We start from the raw sequence: 21,472 nt of genomic DNA on the forward strand, positions 1-21,472 counted from the left end.
GGGTGGGATTCTCGCATGAGGCCAGTGCTTTAGGGAAGGCCTTGAGCTTCTTCTTGGACACTGTCTTAGAAAGTGTTTTGCTCTGGGGCCACCAGTCTCACGCGAGTTTGGCCAGTATGGATGTGGTCCCTGGGAAGGCAGCCTGTCGAGGCGAGTGTGGGCCACAGCATCCTCGCCTGAGGGACTGGAGACCCTCCTGGGTTTGGAGCAGGCCAAGGAAGTCTTCTTAGGAGACTGGGCCCCATTTCCTTCTCCTGGTCAGAACCAAAAAACGAGCTCAGCGGCAGTTACTGGGGTCCTGGCAACACACGGCTCCCAGCTTAGGTTTGGCCTCTGCCTCCTGGGTGCCCTGGCTGACTTCGCCCCCTCCCCCACCACCTTCCCCTTCTAGCAGTAGCATCTCAGGGGCAGGAGAAGCAGGAGAAGGGGCAGTGCCAACGTCAGGCTCCAGGAAAGCTCCATGCCCTGCACGACAGCCGTGCATCTCAGCAACAAGGCCAGGAGTCCGCTCCGGACCGGGGCTTCCCAGCTTTAATGTGCGCGCCTCGTCTGGGGTCCTGTGAAAACAGAGACTCTGATCTTGCAGGTCGGGTGGGGTGCGGGATGCTGCGTTTCCAACAAACTCCCGGGTGCTGCTGGTGCCACGGCTCTGAGGACTACTGTGGGGCCTGAGGAACTGGATTCTTACTGGGCTGAGCAGGATATGTTGGCACCACCTGGACGCAGAGCTGGGCTTCCTGGCAGTGGCCCAGTGGCTGGCAGAACCCCACACGTGGACACTGAGCCGCTTTTCCCATGCAAGCCCTAACCCCTAATGCCGGGGAGACCCACAGTGGAACACACGCCCAGACGGTGCTTCGGGTCGGCTTCTCCTGACCCCCCTCCCCAAGCCACCTCCTCCCACTGGGACGCCAGGTCTGAGGAGCCAGCTCTGACCCTGCTGTGGCCCTCACAGGTTCTGCCCCAGCCCCTCTCCCATCTTGGAGGCATGGGGCTGTTTCCTGGGGTCCCCCATTACCACCGTCCTGTGTCTGAGACTCCTGCCCAAAAGGCTGGAGCTCCAGCCTGCTTTCTCCAACACCCTCATGGGATTTGCGAGGGGCCCTCTGGGAGGAGGTGTGAGGTCAGGACCCCCTGCCCAAAGGGAGTCCATGCTTTCCCATCCCACTCCTCTCGGCAGCACCCCCCCATGCCCGATTCCATAGACTCCAAAATGTCTCCAAATGAATTAAAGAAACCATGGTCAACCCACATGAATGTGTCAACAAGCATTTTCATTTCTTTATTTTAAGGACACTGGGAAAGGAGCCAGTCCCCTGAAGAGAACGCTCTGGTCAGTTGGTGGAGGCCAGTGGGATGCCATCAGGCTAGCTTTCCAGGAGGGGTGAAGGGTTAGTGCAGGGTGCAAGGTGAGAGTGAGGTTAAAGGTCAGAGAGGAGGGGCTGAGGAGGCCACCTCCCACCAGGAGCAGACAGCTGGTGGCTTGGGACTGGGGTGGAGCTGTGTGGGGGATGGGAGGGGACTGACCATGGGGCTTCATCTTCACTGCCCACTCCCCACCTCTCCCTGGCTGTGCCCACCTCATGGGATGGTAGGATTCCAGCAGCTGGAGCCCCAGGTGCTGCTGCGGCTGAGGAAGGCAATCCCTGTCAGCTACCTTCTCCGTTCTGGGGTGGCTGTAGCCAGAAGCAGGACCAGACAAGGACACGGCCTCTGCATGAAAGCCCAGATCCCAGGCAGGGTTGGAAAGGCTGGGCCTGGGAAGTGGGGATGATGAGAAGACCCAGACTGCCCCACACCCCAGCCCCTGGCCCTAGGGCCAGGAAGCCACCTATGTCTGCACATGGATCAGCTGGATGTCGCCTCCCACTTCCAGTTTGTTGATGGTGGGCAGGTTCCTCAGGCGATGGTAGTATTCAAACAGGTGCTGACCATCCACGGCCACCTTGAAGCAGTGAGCTTCACACAAGATCCACACCTGTGCAGAGATCATGCCGTGTGCACTACACTTGGGAAGTCCTCCACCTTCACTGCAGCCTCCTCTCTCCCTCCCTCCCTCCCTCCTCAGTTGTTAATAAGCCCCTCACCTGCACTGTATCCCCACTGAACGACGGCTCTTCACTAAACAGGCTGTGCGTGCTCTTTCCCCTGTACTGTTCCCTGACCTAGAATACTATTCCCACCCCATCAGGGACAGGAGTCCTGGCCTGTGCCATCTGTATCCCTCAGGCCCAGCACACAGGAGTGCTCTGGGCCTGGGCTCCTGCAGCATTAGCCTCCTAACTTGTCTTTTCCACCCCAAAGCCTTCTCCACGAAGCAGTCAGGGTACAAATGTTAAAATCACCTTCCCTTCGCAATAGCGAACACTCCTATCACACATGCCATGTGCCAGGCACTGTCCTAAGCATGCTACAGACACTGTCTCGTTCCATTCTTACAACTCTAGGAAATTCATGATGATTAGCTCCATTTTGTAGATGAGGAAACTGAAGCACAGAATAATTGAGTCACCTGTCCGAGGTCACACGGCTGTCTACAAATCAAACTATGTTGCTCCCTGGCTTGAAACGCTCCTGAGGCTTTTCACTGTGTTAAAATCCAAGCTCTTTTCCATGGCTGCAAAACCCTACATCAGTCATTTTCAACTCTGACTGCAGAGTATAATCACTTAAGGCGTATTTTTAAAATACGAATGCCCAGCTGACTGCCTGGTTGGCCTGGGCTGGGGTCCCAGCACTATTTCCTTTGTAAGCTCTCTGGGTGATTTGAATGTGTAGTCAGGGCGGAGCACGCCTGCCTGCTGTTCCGGGACGGGCCACACCCACGCCTCTGCGTGCTGGCCCTAGCCGCCCCTCCCAAGCTCGCTCTGTCTCATCGCTCTGTTGTGCTTTGTGCGTGGCACTGTCGTTATCTGTGACAATCTGTCCATGCTTTACTTTCCTTGTTCTTTCCCCACCTAAATTGTAAACTCCCTGGAGGCAGGACCCTGTCTGTCTGCTTCATGGCTGTGCCCCCAGCATGTTGGGTGCTTCCTTTGCAAAGCAGGCGACAAGAAAATGGTTGTTGAATAAATGAAGAAATGAATAACACCTCCTTCTTGGGTCTGATTTGACACTTACTGACTGTGTGACCACAAGCCAGTAACCTGCACTTGTGAGTTTGTTTCCTCATCTGAAAAAGCAGATCCCAACACTTCCTTCATGCGGGACAGTAATAATAATAACAATAATAATAATAATAATTTGTTGGCCACCTTCTCTTCTTCTGGGCCCTCATCCCAGAGACATCAGCCCCCATCCTGTTCAAGGTACCTCAGACCTCCTTTACCCCCTCCCCATGTGCACCCATGGGAGCCTCTCCAAGCTCCAGACTGCGGTGCCTTACCGAGAAGCTCTGGCCACGGATGAAGGGCATTTTTCGGGGCAGACTTCGCTCCTCAGGCCCCCAGGAGTTGTTGATCTGGGTGTTGCGGACCACAGCATTCTCATCAAAACGGGGGTTCAGATGGAAGGCGATGTGGTTCCCAGAGCACAGGTTGATGTGGAACCTGGGGTGGGCAGCCCACCTGAACCTTTGTCCACTGAGTTCTGAGTCCCATTTCCTCCCCATCATCAGTAGCCTTCCTGAAGCCAGGGGAATGGCTGCACTGACCTCGAAGGGCTCTGTCTTCCCAGAGGTCACTGGAGCCCTTGGCCTACCTCTGAGCATTGGGCAGGACAGTGCCCGACAGGATGATGGACTTGGATGGGTACAGCCCTCCCGGAATGGTGGTGATGAAAGGCATCGGCTGTCGGAAGAAGGGGGACAGGTCAGCCGCCATGAGGAAGGGGAAGATTGTACCAGTTCCCGTGAATTTGGGCTGTCAGCTGAGAAGAAGCCCACGATATCTTTACTTGGTTCCATAAAAGCCAAAGGAAAACTTTCCAGTGCTCCTCAAATTAATGGGCTTAGATTAGTGTCATGAAAGGAACTTTGGCCAAACACAAAAAGACTCGTGGGGTGAAAAGGGAGGGCCATGCAATGTGCTCATATTGACACGACAGTTTTAAGGTTGAAAGCTCCTCTCCACAGTCTTCTAAATCGCTGGGATGCTTTGAAACCCTTCAGCTTCCCATTTTGAAAGCCCTTGGCTTTTCATTTTGCAAGGCTACCAGATACCCCCGAAGCGGCCCTTCACCCCCAGCCTGCCCACCACAAACAGAACCTCCGTGCTCCTTGAGAAACCACTTACATAGGCGGAGTGGGGGTACATCATAGGTGGGATGGCAGGAGTCTGTTGAAAAGAAACCAGGAAATTCCATGGGAGAGCACATGAGTGTGCAAGCACTCACCCACGCACACCCACGCATTCTAGAGGGGGCTCCACTGTGAGGCTGACCTCGTGAGCCTTTGGCCCTTGGCCTCTCCCGTCCACCTCCCTTTTCATGTTAGCCTTCCTGGAACTTCCTGCCGTGTTCCCAGACCCCACCATGGTCACCTGCCCCTCAACCCCTCCGCAGGCAGCCCCACTAATTCTAAGCCCCCGCCTGATTTGCACCATCAGAAGAGCTTAAGCCTATGATCAGTAGTGACATCCTGGGGACCCAAGATGCAGGGCCAGGAACCTCACATCCGGTGCTGGGGCCACTGCATTCCCTACTTGGTGACAGATGGACCAGTTTCCCTCCCGGTCTCTAGGGGACTTGCCTCTTCCACCACTGGATAAACCCTGCTTCTTCCAGAATCTCTGCTGTCCCAAGGACAGCTTTAGCCACATGTCACCTGAGACAAGCACTCAGCCCCTAGTGTCCCCATCCTCCTTGCTAAACCACTTTCTTCCCGACTCTAGGGCTCTAGGGAGTTTAGTTCTTGGTGAAGGAGGACACTGTGCAGCTGTGAACTGACCAGAACTTGTAGACTTACAGAGAACATCTGTCCAGGGGCGCTCTGCACCGTGTGGATGACTGTCTGGGTCTGGAAGAAAGAAACCAGGTCTCACCCAGGCTCTCCCGCGTGAAGACCACCAGCTGCCACCAGAGAGCGCCACACGGCAGGCACCCTCCAGGGGGCGTAACAAGCCCAATGGCCCCACAGACCCCACAGAGGGTGGGCCCAGGTGTTTCTTCTCTCAAGCGGATGAGGGAAGGGCAAAGGTTAGAACCCTGGAGAAGACAGATGGGGACGCTGGTGGCTCTGGCCCACCTTTCCTCTCGGGGAAACGTCTCTCAGCCTAGCCTCCCTATGCAGGTGAGAGAAGTGAATGTGGGGCCATTGTCTTCCCTGGCTGCCCACGGGGTGGCAACTCAGGTTGTTTCATCATGGCCAGCCAACCACATCCAACCCCCAACCTCACCAGGCCGGGCAGATGGTTAAGGGCCTGGCCTCTGCCCTCCCCACTCCCAATGGGAGAGGCCCAATGCCTGGCCCTGCCTCCTCCATGAGCCCAGAAGAGCCAAAATGAAGAGGATCCAAAAAGAAAACAAGAGACTTACAATGGGAGCCGGGTTAGCATGCCGCACGCCACGAGGCTGGAGGGTTGAGGAGAGTCAGAATGGTGGTTATTGCAGGCACCACAGAATGGGGAGAGAGATGATGGCAGAACTCCAGGGAGGCTCTTGTGCTCAGAAATGCCTCCCCAGACACACCCACCTCCCTCTTGCTCCCAAGAAAGCCTTCCTGAGCCTGTGGCACCCAGATTTTTACCCCCAGTGCACAGGGCTTTGGGGTTGGGGGTTAGGGTATCCCCATTCGTTCCTCTTGAGAGAAAGGAGGCTGGGTTTGATGGAGACCTCATTGCTCTCTGCAGCTCCCACAGCCACGAGCATTACTTCCAGTGCCATATTTCACCCGTAAGGTGAGAAGTGGTATTTGTTGAAGGCCTATTGTGGGTCGATTCCTGGGCTTCAGCGCTTTCCAATGAGGGAAGCAGCCTCAGCTCCTGTGTCCCTGGTGAGGCAATGAGGCTCAGAAAGATTAAGCAACTTGCCCAAGCTTGCCCAGGTGGACGGGATCAAATCCAAAGTGTCAGCCAGGTCTGTCTGACTGTATCCAGCACACTTTCTATCCTCCCCAGGGCCAGGGCCAGGGCCAGGGCCAAAGTTGGGCTGCCCTGCAAACCATTCCCTGGGCCTCCACCAGTCCTGAAGTCAGCGTGGCAGGAGGCAGGTGCCCTGTCTGTACAGTGATGAGCCATAAGAAGACTGCATAGACAAAGCGCCCCTCCTCCCAGTCCCCACTGCTTGAGTGGCCAGAGGAAGGGCTGCCCTCCTCCTTGTCCTGGATCCTGCCCCACCCAGTAGACTGTTCCTGCCCTGGCTGGTATCCCGTTCTCCCTGGCTGTGTGAACCACATTCCACATTCATTCACTGAGTCCCTACTGAGTGCCAGGCACTGTGCAAATGAACAAGCCACAGTCCCGGCCCTCTGGGGCCTCGTGGGCATAGGGAGATGGGGGTGTAGTGACGCAGACAGACACGCAAACACAGTTACAATGGGGTGCTGTGAACTGGCATGGCACAGATATGTACAGACTTCATGGGGACACGGGGGAGCGTCCAACAATATTCCAGGCGGGGAGGACTCCCAGAGGAGCGACACTTAGGCAGAGCATGGAAGGGCAATTAGGCGTGTGCTGGGGGCAGGCTGGCAGAGTGTGCTTCCAGGACCAGGGACAGCATATGCAAAAGCATGGTGGCCCGAGAGGGCCTTGAGTGAGCTGCAGAGGCTGCGGGAGCTTCGTGGGTTGGGGGTGAGGCAGGGAGGTGGATTGGGGCCAGACTCGGAGGAATTTGTATGCCCTACTGGGGAATTTGGGCTTTATTTGAAGGGCTGGGGGCTTTTAAGGTTTTTAAGCAGGGAGAGGGTGTGATCAGATTTGCTTATAAGAAGGTCACTATGGCAGTGGTTGGGTGTGGGGGGTGGGGAACTGGACCCCTGTCGTCATGGTGAGGAATCTCAGAGGCCTGGGCTATGTCGGTGGCTTCGGGACCCTTGGTGCCTTGGAGAGACGTAAAGAAGGGGGAGTGAAGAATTCAGGGCGACTTCCAGGTCCCCAGCTCTGGGTGCCCGGCAGACAGACAGGGAACTCTTGGGTGGGCAAGATGGGGCCTGCAGGCCCTGGGTAGCCTGCTGTCTGGGGCCAGCCTCTCAGACCCTCGGTCCTTCCTACTGTCTGCTCAGCCACCCAGGGCCTCTGTGTTGCACTCACTTTTTGTCTGCGCCCCTTGGGCCTGGGTGGGAAACAGACAGGCTGGGAGAACAGCACCGTGGAGAAGGCAGGCTGAACGGGGACTGTGCGGGGGTTCTGTTAAAACAAAAGGCACCGGGCGGTGAGGAGAAGCATTAATAGAGCCAAGGAGAAGCCAAAAGGCAGAGGCAGAGGCAAGAGGGAGAGACCAGGCACACAGGGGGATGAGGCAAGGGGGTTAGGGCCACTCTGAGACAGAATGGGAAAGAGCCAGGCTCTGGTGAGCAGTGCAGGGGGGCAGTCTCCCTCCAGCTCCTCCTTCCCCTTCCACCCGCAGGGGAGAGTCAGGGAAGGAGGGAATGAGAGATGAGGACCAAAGGGTGAGGAGCCCAGATTTGCTGAGGGCCTACTGTGCGCTTCGCTGATCTCAGGGAGCTCCCTCGAATGCCAAAAGGGTAACAGCAGCTGCTATCCAGCTGCTGGTGTCCTGTGGGAATGTGGGCCCAGCATACCCTAATCTTCTCATTTTTCATTTGGCATTGGTATCTCCTGACCTTCTTTAGTTTTATTTATTTTATTTTATTATTTAAACAGAATTTTTTTGGAGACAGGGTCTTGCTGTGTTACCCAGGCAGACCTCTAATTCCCGGGCTCAAGCCATTCTCCCACTTCAGCCTCTTGAGTAGCCAGGATACAGACCTCCACCACCATACCTGGCTCTCCTGACCTTTTAGATGTTGGCAACACATTCAAAGTTGTTAAAACACAGGGGTCAAACAGACCCTGGTGTGGGCCCAGGGGGGCCACTGTGTGACCTCTGATGTCTGTCTCCTCACTGAACCACCCAGCCACCCATGGGGGGCAGGCAATGACCATGCTCATTCTACAGATGAGGAAACCAAGGCTGAGAGAGGTGAAGTCGCTTGTCTAAGATCCCACAGAGGGTGAATGGCAGAGCTGGGAATTTGAACTGGATTCAGTTTGGCTCCTGAGCCTGTGTTCTTTCTAGAACAATATGCCCTCCTTACCAGGGTGGAAATCAAGGGGTGAGGAGAAATGGGCAGCTGAGGAGTCTGGGAGACCAAGGCAGGTGTTCCAGACAGACACAGTGACACAGAAGGAGCGGCAGAGTGACAGACCAGAAGGGGTGGGCAGGTACTGGGACAGGGAAGCAGAGGTTGTCCCCAGAGTGACCTGGGTAGGAGATTGGCTTGGGTCCACCCAGCAGGGCCTAGGCACAGCTACACTGGGCCCTGTATCCCAACCCCTGGGACTGGTGCCAGGTGGACAGTCTGACCTGGAAGCTGATGTAGGATAGTTGCACAGAGCCATTGACAGAGATGGTGTCCACACGGTGGAAGGGCACACGGTGGAAGTACTGCACGAAGAGGCTCCCGTTCACCATCACCTGCCAGAGGAGAGCACGTATTCCAGGGGAGGTGTCCCAGGCTGGGATGGGGACCACCCCTGAGCTCCTGGACCCTCTTTCTAGAAAATGAAGACCTGAGTCTGGTCGCCAGTGTGGGGCCAGTTACAGGAATGTGTGTGTGACCCAAAGTGCATCAACCCGAGTCTCTACTGGGCTCCAGTTGGGCTTTTCGTTCTTCTGGTTGTTTCCTGCAGTAGGTTTGTCTTTCTATTATTAGCTCACCTGGGGTTTCATTTATTTATTATTTATTTCTCCTTCAACCTTTTTTTTTTTTTTTTTTTGAGATGGAGTGTCAGTTTGTGGTCCAGGCTGTAGTGCAGTGGTTCAAGCGATTCTCGTGCCTCAGCCTCCTGAGTAGCTGGGATTACATCACGCCCAGCTAATTTTTGTATTTTTAGTAGAGATGGGGTTTCACCATGATGACCAGGCTGGTCTTGAATTCCTGACCTGAAGCGATCCACCCTCCTCAGCCTCCCAAAGTGCTGGGATTGTAGGTGTGATCCGCCGTGCCCATCCCTTTCAACTTTGATTTTAAGTTCCAGGGTACGAGTACAGGATGTGCAGGTTTGTTAACTAGGTAAACGGGTGCCATGGTGGTTTGCTGCACAGATCAACCCATCACCTTTGTATCAAGCCCAGCATCTGTTGGCTAATCTTCATGATGCTCTCCCTCCCCTACCAGGCCCCAGGGTGTGTTGGCTCCCCTCTTGTGTCCGTGTGTTCTCATCGTTCAGCTCCTACTTATCAGTGAGAACATGCGGTGTTTGGTTTTCTGCTCCTGCATTAGTTTGTTGATGATAAAGACTTCCAGCTCCATCCATGTTCCTGCGAAGGACATGATCTCGTTCCTTTTTATGGCTGCAGGGGTATTATTTATGTATGCATAAAATGCTCATGGGGAGCAGAGGAGAGGCGACCTCGAGTTGCACACTGAGTGGATGGTAACATCCTCATCTCAGATAAGCATACTCAGACTGACTTACCCACCGGCTTCTCAAGCCCAGAGACTACTCTGCTTGCAAAGGTAATTTGCAATGTGCTTACAAAACTATACCCTTAATAGACCCTGGATAAAGGCTGGAACAATGTCACTGAAAAATAAATGTTACCAGTGACCTGGAGAGGAGGAATGGCTATAGCGGAGGAATGGAATGAGCTTGGAATTCAAAGACACATAACACCAAACAGCAACGTGATGACTCCTCTAGTTCTTTTTCAGAGTAAATGAAGCAGCAGACTTACCTGCAGATTCAGGTGAAGGTGCATAAGGAGACTAGGCAGCAATGGGTAACACCCTTACAAGGAAATGGTCATATTATCTGTATAGTGGTGTCACTCCGGCTGAATGTCGATTAAGGTGATTACTTAAGGGCCATTAACCTGATAGGGCTGGGGGTCCCAAGGTGTGAGAGGTGGGGAGGGGATTCTTGCTCACCTTGAAAGCTGAGCTCTGCACCAGGAAGCAGAGGTCAAAGGGCATACCCTTCTGGAAGGGCATGTGCGTCTTCCTCTCCTCAGGCCCCCAGCTGCTGTTCTGCCTCGTGTTGCACACCACGTACCCTCCGTCTTCAAACCGAGGGTTGAAGTGGAAGGCAATGTCATTTCCACTGAAGCCGGTCTGAAAGTTCACAGCAAACCTAGGCCCAGAGAAAGCAAATAGTCTTCTGTGGCATGGATTATTGCCAGTGACAGGCACAGGAGGGCCTCGGTGCCTGTGCTTTGTGGATCTTGCACACATCCTGCATGGCAGAGACTGCTTTGTTGGCATCGTTTTTTGTTTTTCTAATTGGGATGTAATGTGTTTTTGTTTTAATTATTGGATTTTGCCTTTACAGCATGATTTGCTAAAAATAAGTAGAAAACAGTTAAGGAAAAGTGCTGGTATTAGCAAACAAGAAGCATAGGTCTTGGAAAGTGATTACTAATTGATACCAAAGATGGAAGTTGTTAAGCGCGCCTAGAAGAGAGAGCCTTCCGTGCCAGTGGACACTTGTTGGAGGCCAGCACATGCCTGATTAAGTGGGAAAGAAGAGAACAAACGTAAAGAGCATGTAAAATTGGGGCTGGGCGCAGAGGCCACGGCGGGTGGATCACTTGAGCCCAGGAGTTTGAGACCAGCATGGGCAACATAGTGAGATCTCATCTCTAGTTAAAAAAAAAAAATTGGCTGGGCATGGTGGCTCACGCCTGTAATCTCAGCACTTTGGGAGGCTGAGGCAGGTGGATCACGAGGTCTGGAGTTCGAGACCATCCTGGCCAACATGGTGAAACCCCGTCTCAACTAAAAATACAAAAAATGAGCCAGGCATGGTGGCATGCGCCTGTAGTCCCAGCTACTCAGGAGGCTGAGGCAGGAGAATCACTTGAACCCGGGAGGTGGAGGTTGCAGTGAGCCCAGATAGCGCCACTGCACTCCAGCCTGGCAACAGAGCGAGACTCCATCTCAAAATAATAATAATAGTAGCCCAGGAATTTGAAGCTGCAGTGAGCTATGATCATACCACTGAACTGCAGCCTGGGTCAAAGAAAAAAGTCCCTGTCTCAAAAGAAAAAAATTAATTAAATGAATAAATGGAAGTGATTACATTTGAAATATCTCTGCATATATTTTTTCTTTTGGAGTCCTTCAGCTTCATCCCCGTAGTCCTTTGGAAACTCCTGCCCCAAGGAAGGGAGAGACAGCTCCTGAGAGGAGAGGGCCCTCTGAGGTAGGATCTGTCTCTATGCCGCAGGATGGGAGTGGGAAGCCCTCCTGCTGCTGGGAGGTGGGGGAGGCGGAGGAAGAGGGAGAGAGGAAGGGATGGAAGGTCAGGGGTGTGGTCCTGATTCCCCTGGTTGGAGGGTTCAGGGGGATCGGGGCCTCCCTGCCCTTGGCATCTCCTGAGGGCACCGCAGTCTCTCAGAGAAGTCCCACAGCAGGATGGCAATGGTGGAGGAGGTCACCAAGAATCTAAGTGTCCAAGCTGAGGTTGAGCTGGGATCTGTGAGGCCCAGAAGGTCTTAAAGAGAGGTCCCCTGTGACTGAGGCAGAGAGGCTTCCGAGAGAGAGTCATGAGTCCAGAGGCTCTTCTGTGGGCCCCACAGACTTCAGCAGGCAGCCACCCCGTGGTCCCCCACTAAACCAGGAGAGAGCTGCATAACTCTGTGCCCTGTCGGGGTGCCTCGGCAGGGGTCAGCCAGGCCTGCGTGAGGGTCTAGAGCCCTCCCAGCTACTGAGGAACCACGTGGGCTCCTCTCTGTTCTCAGACAGCCCACCTTGGGAGGGAGGAGGGGGTGAGAAACAGCCCTGATACAATGTTAGTATGTTGAATTGAATTAGTAGTTTCTAGAAAAGGCCCTGAAACCGAAAGAGACCAAATTACTTTTGATGGCAATTTTCAATATTTTCATATCAGCAGAAGGAGAGCTTCAGAGTGGATGAGAGCAGTTACGGGAATGGAGGAAGTTTGATTTTTGCAACTCTTAGTCACAGTGTGCAAGATTCAACCCAGAACATAATCACCCAACTCTGACCATCCCACTCCCTCCTTAGACCGTCAGCTCCCAGGGCCCCATTCATCCTGGAGTCCAGGTTAATGGCACCCCTGGGTGCAGGTTGTGCCTGTGGAGTGCTATCCTGTGGCATGGGTTAGGGATGCATTGGGCCTCCCCTGAGCCAGGCACGTGAGCTTGGATGTTGTTGTTTGAGCTAATCCAGGCTCACAGGCACAGTGGCTTTACTAAGGGATGAGGCTGGAGTGAAACGTTTCCATCCATATACACACACACCGGCTTCCACTGGAGCTGAGAACGGTCCCATTGACAGTGATCTGAAGTCCATCCTGGAGACCTCCTTGGATAGTCCCAGAAAAGGGGACAGCCTGCAGGGAGAAGGTGTGGGGCTGTCAGTGAGGTGGCTGGCCTCCCGTTTGCTCCCCTCCAGTGCTAGTCAGTGGCCGGCCTGGGTGTGACAGCACCATGCGAGGGGATGGGGTGCGGCTGTGACCAGTATAGAGGGAGTCTCAGCCCCATGGGTCTTAGGGTCCTGTGTGGAGGCAAACACAAATCCAATTAGCTACTCAGACAGTCTAAGATTGTGGTAAGGAGAAGCCTGGCCCTGAGAGGATGTGACAGGGAGCTGGGCTTGTGGAGAGTCTGAGAGGCAGTGGAGGATGCATCAGGAATGCACCAGGCAGAAGGCCTTCCTTCCAGGCAGGGAAGTAGCAGGCAGACGCCCTGGGCTGGTAAGGAATTAGGTAGCAATGGGGGCTGCTGGACCCCATGCTAAGCTCCCAGCAAAGGCCCCAGGGCCCTGGCTGGAGACTCAGGAAGCCCAAGGTACCAAAGGGACCCATCAAGGGTCTGGAGGGTAAACCTTCGGCTCACGCGAGAAAGTCAAGAAGAAGCCATCCCCCTCTTCCCACCACCACCATATAACAATGGCCACTGTGACTTTTGCCCTCCTGGCCACCTTCAGCAGAGCATCTTCCCAGATGCCCCCTGTAGCCGTGGGGTAGCCCCCTCCTCTACTTCTGCCCCCTGGCTCCCCATTCCTTCCCTCAGGCCCTCAACAGCCCCAAGCCCTAGCGTAGTTTCCCCACCCATCCCAGGCCCCATGGGCAACCACTTTGTCAAATCCTCTCTTCCGGGGCTCTTTAAAGGACGATGGGCCACGGTGACGCATGCATCATTTTAGAGTCAGGCCGACTCCAGGGCTGAATCCTAGCTCTGCTGCTCATGACCTGGGTGGCCGTGGGAAGCCTATTCCACCTCTCTTTGCCTCAGTTTCCTCATCTGTAAAATAGGAAGGTGTTTCTCCTGCTGCGTATGATTGATGATTTTGTGAGAAAAGGCCTGTGATGGAAGAGACTGGCACATAGGAGGTGCTTCACCACTGTCACCCACCCCCCACCTCGGTCTCTCTGAGCAAAATTCACAAACTGGTACTTCCAATTTTCAAAGTTTATTCCCAAAATGCCTCATATCCAGTGTGGTTCTGTAACCCGCATTAAAGCACAGTTCTATCTCCTGGCCGATTTTCACGTTCTTCAACTTTTTAGTGTCTTCTCTAATATCTCCTTTAGGTCAATTTCCTACACAAATTAAATGCCTAAGGGAGCCAGGCAGGTGATGTGTATGGGTGAGATGGCCAGGTGGTGATGTGTATGGGTGAGATGGCCAGGTGGTGATGTGTATGGGTGAGATGGCCAGGTGGTGATGTGTATGGGTGAGATGGCCAGGTGGTGATGTGTATGGGTGAGATGGCCAGGTGGGGGAGTGGTGGGGACTGTGGCAAAGTAGACGTCACACCCCTCATCTAAAAAGTCAGCATCTACTCAGTGCTAACCAGTGATTACCATCTGGGCCCAGTATTGGCAGAGCTTCCAAATTTTTAAGAGAAGACACAAATCTGGATTTTTTTTTCTGTAAAACTTTCTAATTTGTTGGGGGAAAAAGTTTGTCAAAAAGGATTATGTAAAAGCTCCTGGATGGGCACAGTGGCTCACATCTATAATCCCAGCACTTCGGGAGGCTGAGGCTGAAGGATCACTTGAGACCAGGAGTTTGAGGCCAGCCTGAACAACATAATGGGACCCCCATCTCTACAAAAAATAAAAAAAAAAAATAGCCAGGTGTGGTGGTGCACAACTTTAACCCTAGTTACTTGGGAGGCGGAAGTGGGAGGATCCCTTGAGCCTGGGAGGTGGAGGCTGCAGTGAGTCATGATCACACCACCGTACTCCAGCCTGGGCAACAAAGTGAAATCCTGTCTCGAAACCCCCCAGATTCCCGTATTATAGAGATACACAATGAAATATTTGCAATGGAATGGTATCTCTGGATTTGCCTCTACATATCTGAGGGTGGGAAGGGAAGCAAGCAAGGGTACAGGATGAAGCAAGATAGGCCTGAGTTGATCATTGTTGGAGCAGAGTGATGGGTGTGTGTTGTTGATGGCACAATTCTCTCTGCATGTTTGAATTTCCTATAATAAAAAGTTAAAAGAAACACTGCACAGGCCAAACAGAAAACACCCACCAGCCAAACTCAGCCTACTTGCCACTGCTTTCTGGTGTGTATTGTTGAGCTGTGTGACCACACAGAACCCTGGGAAACCCACCCTAGCTCAGTGTACACACCTGGCACCGTGAAAGCCCCAGGAAATCTGGGATCTGATTCAGATAGACTCTGCTCCCCATGGATTTGAGGGGGATATCTTTTGTTGCCCCTCAGGTCAGGTCTGAACTCTGCCAATAAGTACTTTAGTGACCTCAAGCAAATCACAGCTTCTGTGTGTCTCTGACTTCTCTTTCTTGTCCCCGTCTATGCCAGCAGTGTGGGGGAAGGAGAGTCAGCCTGATCCAGTTATGGACCAGCACCACCTAGGATTGGGAAGGCTGTTGTCCCTGAAACATGTCTGTGGAACATTTTTCCCCTTGCCTGTTTGTGGAAGCCTGTGATTCTCTCCAGAGCCTTTCATACTATCATGAGAGACAACGCTGAAAATACACACCCTCCTGGGAAGCATGCGGCCTCCACTTAAGTGTGTTCACAGCACGGCATCTAGAGTTGAAGGCAGAGCATGATGGACATGGGCTCACAAGTACACAAAAAGCTTAACTAAGGAAGTTAGGAGGGAGAAAGAGCAAGTACAGATCATGCGGTGGGACAGGGCAGGCTAATCTCTAAGGCAACGAGTTCCCCAAAAAAGCTCTGTGAGGTTTCAAAATATCTTAAATAGTGCCCCCAAAATTCTGAAAAACAAGATTATTTATTTATTTATTTAGAGATGGGTTCTCACTCTGTTGCCCAGGCCGGAGTGCAGTGAGGGGTGTGATCATGGTTCACCGCAGCCTCCACCCCCTGGCTCAAGTAATCCTCCCGCCTCAACCTCCCGAATAGCTGGGACCAAATAGGTGCAGGCCACCACGCCCCACTAATCTTACAATTTTTTTTGTAAAGATGGGGTCTCTATGTGTTGCCTGGGCTAGCTCAAGTGATCCTTCTGGCTCGGCCTCCCAAAGGGCCAAGATTTCAGGCATGAACCACCACACCTGGCCTGAAAAATGAGTTTTTAAATTGAATATCATCCTACAAACAAGGTTATTCATTGCAGCATTATAACACAAAGGATTACAAAGCAAAGCATTGGAAAGAGCTTAAAAGTCCTCTGACAGGAAAAAGGTGAAATAAATTAGGGTATTTCCATATAATAGGTTCTGTGTAGCCTTAAAAAGAAAAGAAAAAGGCCGGGTGCGGTGGCTCATGCTTGTAATCCCAGCACTTTGGGAGGCTGAGGCGGGCGGGTCACGAGGTCAGGAGATCGAGACCACGGTGAAACCCCGTCTCTACTAAAAATACAAAAAAAATTAGCCGGGCGTGGTGGCGGGCGCCTGTAGTCCCAGCTACTCGGAGAGGCTGAGGCAGGAGAATGGCGTGAACCCGGGAGGCGGAGCTTGCAGTGAGCCGAGATTGCGCTACTGCACTCCAGCCTGGGCGACAGAGTGAGACTCCGTCTCAAAAAAAAAAAAAAAAAAAAAAAAAAAAAAAAAAAAAAGAAAGGAAAGTAAAAGAGGAAGACGGAACTCTGAGTACCGATATGGAATGATGCCATTTGTATAAAAAGTGGGTGGGGGAAGGCTATGGACTTGCATTTATTTATTTATAGATAAAAAACTCTGGAAGGATTTATAAGAAACTTATGACACTGGTTATCAGTGGGCAACCCCCCAGAAACATCCACATTCAAATCCCCGGATACTGTGAATATGTTGTAGAAGGGACTTTGTAGATGTGATTAAGTTAATAATTTTGGCATGGGGAGATTGCCCTGATTTTAAAGGTGGTCCCAATGTAATCACAAGGATCCTATGAAAGGAAGGCAGGAGGATCAGTGTCAGAGGTAGAAGATGTGACAACAGAAGCACAGAAGCAAGAAGAAGCTGGTTTGCATTTTTTGGGGGTTTTTCGTTTGTTTTTGTTTTTTGTTTTTTGTTTTTTTTGAGACAGGATCTCACTCTGTCAGCCAGGCTGGAGTGTGTTGGCACGATCTCAGCTCACTGCAGCCTCCACCTCCGCAGGCTCACGTGACCCTCCCACCTCAGCCTCCCAGGTAGCTAGGACTACAGGCATGCACCACCACACCTGGCTAATTTTTGCTATTTTTTGTAGAGACGTGGTCTCACTTTGTGGCCCAGGCTGGTCTCGAACTCCTGGATTAAAGAGATCCTCCTGCCTCGGCTTCTCAAAGTGCTGGGATTAGAGGCATGAGCCGCCACTGGGCCCAGCCAAAGCTGCTGGTTTTAAAGATGGCCGGAGGGGTCATAAGCCAAGGCATGCAGGCAGCCTCTAGGGGCTGGAAAAGGAAAAGAAACAGATTTTCCCCTGGAGCCTCCAGAAGGAACAACTTTGCTGACACATTGATTTTAACATCTGACCTTTAGAAGCATTAAAAGAGCAAATTTGTTGTTTTAAGATTGGCCAGCCAAGGCTGCTGTGGAATTTAGATGTGTGTCCAGAAAACCCAGGAAAACAACTGGACCTGCTTTTGTTCCATGCGGTGCAGGAAGATGGATTTTTACACTGGATTTATGGTCCCACGGGACTGGGCTTGCCTCCCAGCTCCATACACTAGTAATTCTCATATTGGCCAAGTCGCTTGACCTGCCTGTGCCCCAGTTCCCTCCCCTGAACGGCAGGACAGTAGCACCACCTGGCAGCGTTCTGGAGAGGACCGGGTGGAATACCATGTGCTGAGCCCCTGGCGCGTGTCGGACATGACAGTGCAGCTCTTTGCATCGAACAAATCGATCCCTCTGCTGAGTCATAACTTGCTCTGTGTTCCCGGTAGTGCCCAGAGACCAGGGACTTTTCCTCCTCTTTTTATCTGGAAGTCTAGAAAGCAGAGCTGAGCCCTGTGAACCAAAATGTGGGCAGCCTTGTTCTGGACTCAGCATCACCAGAGGACACCCAGGCCCGGCCCCGACAGTGGGAACCTCGGCCTGGCTGGCTGAGACTGCCTGCCAGCAGGAGGCCAGTACGTGGCTCTTAGCCAAGGTGCCCCGCTGCCTCAGAGGCTCCGTGGTCCTGCTGGCCACCTTCCATGACACTTTGATTTTGGACTTCTGACCTCCAACACTATAAGAACAAATGTGTTGTTTTGAGGTTGACCAGCTAAGGCTGCTGTGGCATCTGGATCCATGTGTGTCCATGAGGGCTCTGGGCATGACCAGGAACATTTATCCTCACAGCAACCCCGGCCACTTTTACAGATGAGAAAACTGAGGCACAGAAAAGTTCAGTCACTTGCACAAAGTTACACAGCTGGTCAGCAACAGAGCTGGGATTTGAACCCCAGCACCCTCGCTTCTAACCACCACACAGGCTTCCTCTCATGAGGAAGCTGAGAACGTCCTTATTCCTGGCTCTCCCGGTGCTTCCTGGGTCACACAGCACGTGGTTCCAGCTTCCCCCAGGCCCTCCAAAGAGGCTGGGCTAGATGAGGCCAGATGAGAAGTGGGAGTGAGTTTTCCAAGCCAGGCCCTCATGACACTCAGCCCTCCTCAGCAGGACAGCGAACCGCGTGACCTTCCCCCACTGTTGGCATGTGGAGGAAGCATGGCTCCAACTGCCAGATGGGTCACCGAGTGAAGTTTAAGTGTCCCAACCCAGGGGAGCCCCCGTGGGGTAGAGGGGTGCTCTGGACACCCATGGGGGCTGCACTGATCGTCTTTCTTGTCTGGACTCCAAGGCCCTGTTTGAACTCTCTGATGTCCACAGGAGATTTTTCCTTCTGAATCCAAAGATTAGAAAGTAAAAACCAGTCACCAGAATAATCATATGTCAGAACCTGGAAGAAGCGCTGGGATCCCCTCTCTGACAGAAAACCAGAGACAGGGTGACATGCCCCAGGCAGCACCTGCTGACCCTAAGGCCCCCGCCAGCGGCCTGTTCCAGCTTCCCCCAGCCCCCTCTGTGCAGGTCCTACCTCAGGGGCCTCCACAGGGTGGCTGAGGTGTCATTGGTGACAGCCAGGAGGAAACCGGCCTCCTTTCCCCACTCTTTCTCTCTGGAGTTTAGAAAGCAGAGCCGAGCTCTGCAGAGCAGAACGTAGGCAGCCTCATTCTGGACTCAGTGTCACCAAGGGGCACCCAAGCCCGACCCTGGCTTCTGCTGAGGTGGGCTGTGGCAGCTTCCCTGCCCTCAGCACCCTGCCTCTTCCCACCCTCCCCACCCAGGAAGGGCCCATCAGCCCACCCTCTCCAGCTCCTCTGTAAGCTCTTTGCCAAGGCGGGGTGAGATCTTATGACAGGACCCGGCCCAGGACACAGTGACCCCGGAAGGCTCCTGGGCTCCTGGGGCTGCCACTCCTATCTGGAGGCATTTGGCAACTGGCCTCCACCTCCCTGAGCCTCAGATTTTCCGTGTATGAAGGGGACTCATAAACCTCACAGGGTTTCAGCAAGGCACCTGCCGCCCTCTGACCCCACACTGCAGGGACAGTCCTCACTCCCCTCTCACCTCTGAGACTGCCCCTCTGCAGATGCCCTGAACATGCCCACGCCCAACCTTCAGAGCACAGACACCTCCTTGGGAGGTCTTCCTTGCTGCCCTCAGACTCCCAATAACATGAAACACTCCCAAAGCACCTGCAGTGTGTCAGGCACTGTTCAAACACACTAGATACACTACCTCCTTAATCCATATCCCAACCCTGGGAGTGGAGGGCTCAAGTATTATTCCCACTTTACAGATATGGAAACTGAGGCACAGAGACCACCAGCCAGTAAATAGCTGGACCCAGGGAGGCCATCTCCACAGTACGCACCCTTAACTACCATGCCGAGTAGCGTCCTTACCGCCCCAGAAGCGTGCTTGCTCCCTCTTTACACAAACCATCCCACTCTACACCTCTTCCTCTGAGCGCACAGGACAGGACAGGACAGCTCAGTCAACGCTGTCAAACCCATGACTTGTGGGAAGGAGCATCCCTCCAGGCATGAGTGAGCTCAGCATGGCACAGGTGTGCCAGGATGACCCCTGCTGACATTTCTGCCCTGCTTGTGCTCTCTTTGGGATGCCCCCACCCCTATCCCCTGCCACCCAGGAGTTGCTTCCTCAGAGCCCCAGAGCTGTGTCCCTCTGGCTGAGGCAGCCCTGCGCCCACGGCCCCGGAACTCACTGGGCTCAGGTAGGGAGCCTGGGAACCGCTGAAGGCCATCTTTCCACTGCCTCTGTGGCCACCGCTGCCTTTCACGCCTGCTAGGAAGTCCTTTGCAGAAGGAACGACTTAACAAAGAAATAGAAACCAAAGCAACTTGGCTGTTATTCAATGGGGAGGAGCCAGCAGCAAGAGGAAGTGGGTCCAGAGAGAGAAAAGTATGGTACTGGGTGACCTGGGGTAACACTCACAGAGGGAAGTAGGCCCTCCCAGCCCCAGTGACCTTTCCCTCCTCCCTCTCCTGTGCTCAACCCCAGCCTGAAGCATATTTGGTTCATAGAGGTCTACAATGCTTGACCACACTGACGTGACAGCGAGTTACCAGATGACACTGCCCAGAAGTATGTGGCTGTGTGTCCTAAGCACGCTTGGCCACGGAGTCCAGAAAATAATGGGGCTGGGCATCCCCTGTGCACAGGGTGCTGGTGGGGAAGGGCGGCTTCAACCCATTTTACATATAGAGAAGCTGAGGCTCAGAGTCTAAGGGGCATGCCCTGGGTCACACAGCTAATTCGTGGCCGCCTGAGCTATATGAAGATTCTCAGACTCTTCAAAAAGTATTTCTCCTCTTTAAATTTATATTATTAATGTAGAAACATAATTATGTAGAGGGGAATATTTTGCAAGAAAAACACCATAATGAAGATTTTTATTCTACAGTATGGGGTGCCCAGGAGCTTCTGATCCTCCCTCTCAATGAATCTCTCTTTCTTCTCTTCTCCTTCTCTTCTCTAACCTTATTTTCTGCAGTTTAGGATGAGGAGAGAAGTCTTGGGCATAATAGAACATTTCAAGTGACATGGGGCTGGGAAGGAACATATGGCATGTGCAGGGGGGTGGGAGGGAGCCATGAAATAAACTTACCTGAAGTCAACCAGGTCCCAGCGATGTGCTCGTGAGAAGGCCCAGAACGCAAGCTGGGTAAGGTAAGGGCTGGCAGGTAAGGGCTGTATGGGCGCGAGAGGATGGCAGGTGCCCCAGGGCCATACGTGAGTCTGTACCTCTCTTCCTTCCTGTGCTCTACCTAGATGCACTAGAATTTGCAGACTAATTCCTTTGAGATGCTCCAATAGACTGAGGCCATGTGTGCCATCTGCACTGTCCATCCCCGTTATGGATCAAGTACCAGTTTAAGAAGTAGACAGTACAAGGGGAGCAGAAAGGAGAGAAAGGAAGGGAAATTCTTTGCGATCCTCTCGGACACCAGGGACAATTTCATCATGGCACATCATTTGTAGGCAATCACAAATTGATTGGGATACGGAAAAACTGGAACTCTCATTCACAGCAGACTGGAGTGTAAAATAATCCAACTTAGAAAAATTGGGCAGGGCGTGGTGGCTTATGCCTATAATACCAGCACTTTGAGAGGCTGAGGCAGGAGGATCACTTCAGCCCAGGAGCTTGAGACCAGCTTGGGAAAGGTAGGAAGACCCTGTCCCTACATATAATTTAACAAACAAATTAGCCAGGTGTGGTGGTGCACACACACCTGTGGTCTCAGCTACGTGGGAGGCTGAGGTGGGAGGCTCACTTGACCCAAGGAGGTCAAGGCTGTAGTGAACCCTCATCACGCCACTGCACTCCAGCCGGGGTAATAGAGCAAGACTCTGTCTCAAAAAATTGAAAAATAAAAAATAAAAAGAAAAACTGCTTAGTGAGTTGTAACACAGTCAA

The 21,472-nt window shown here is 52.9% G+C and overlaps 1 protein-coding gene across 6 annotated transcripts; it reads right to left on the reverse strand.

Annotated features, from left to right (window-relative positions):
* Positions 1–1,257: 1,257 nt before the first annotated feature.
* LGALS9 (galectin 9) lies at positions 1,258–21,407 on the reverse strand. 6 transcript variants are annotated; one of them, XM_055257770.2, is made up of 11 exons: positions 19,757–21,407; positions 12,364–12,455; positions 10,031–10,232; positions 8,464–8,574; positions 7,188–7,283; positions 5,473–5,508; positions 4,904–4,954; positions 4,233–4,274; positions 3,700–3,788; positions 3,386–3,548; positions 1,258–1,978 (listed from the first exon to the last, which is right to left on the reverse strand). In XM_055257770.2, the coding sequence occupies exons 1-11, from the start codon at positions 19,793–19,795 to the stop codon at positions 1,832–1,834; spliced, it is 1,068 nt and encodes a 355-aa protein (XP_055113745.2). In that variant the 5' UTR covers positions 19,796–21,407; the 3' UTR covers positions 1,258–1,831. The 6 variants fall into 6 exon arrangements, with proteins under 6 accessions (XP_055113745.2, XP_055113746.2, XP_055113747.2 ...); XM_055257771.2 differs by having other exon boundaries at positions 4,892–4,954; XM_055257772.2 differs by lacking the exon at positions 7,188–7,283.
* Between the last annotated feature and the right edge of the window lie 65 nt (positions 21,408–21,472).

This window comes from Symphalangus syndactylus, chromosome 20, assembly GCF_028878055.3.
Source record: "Symphalangus syndactylus isolate Jambi chromosome 20, NHGRI_mSymSyn1-v2.1_pri, whole genome shotgun sequence".
NCBI classification, from domain to species: domain Eukaryota; kingdom Metazoa; phylum Chordata; class Mammalia; order Primates; family Hylobatidae; genus Symphalangus; species Symphalangus syndactylus.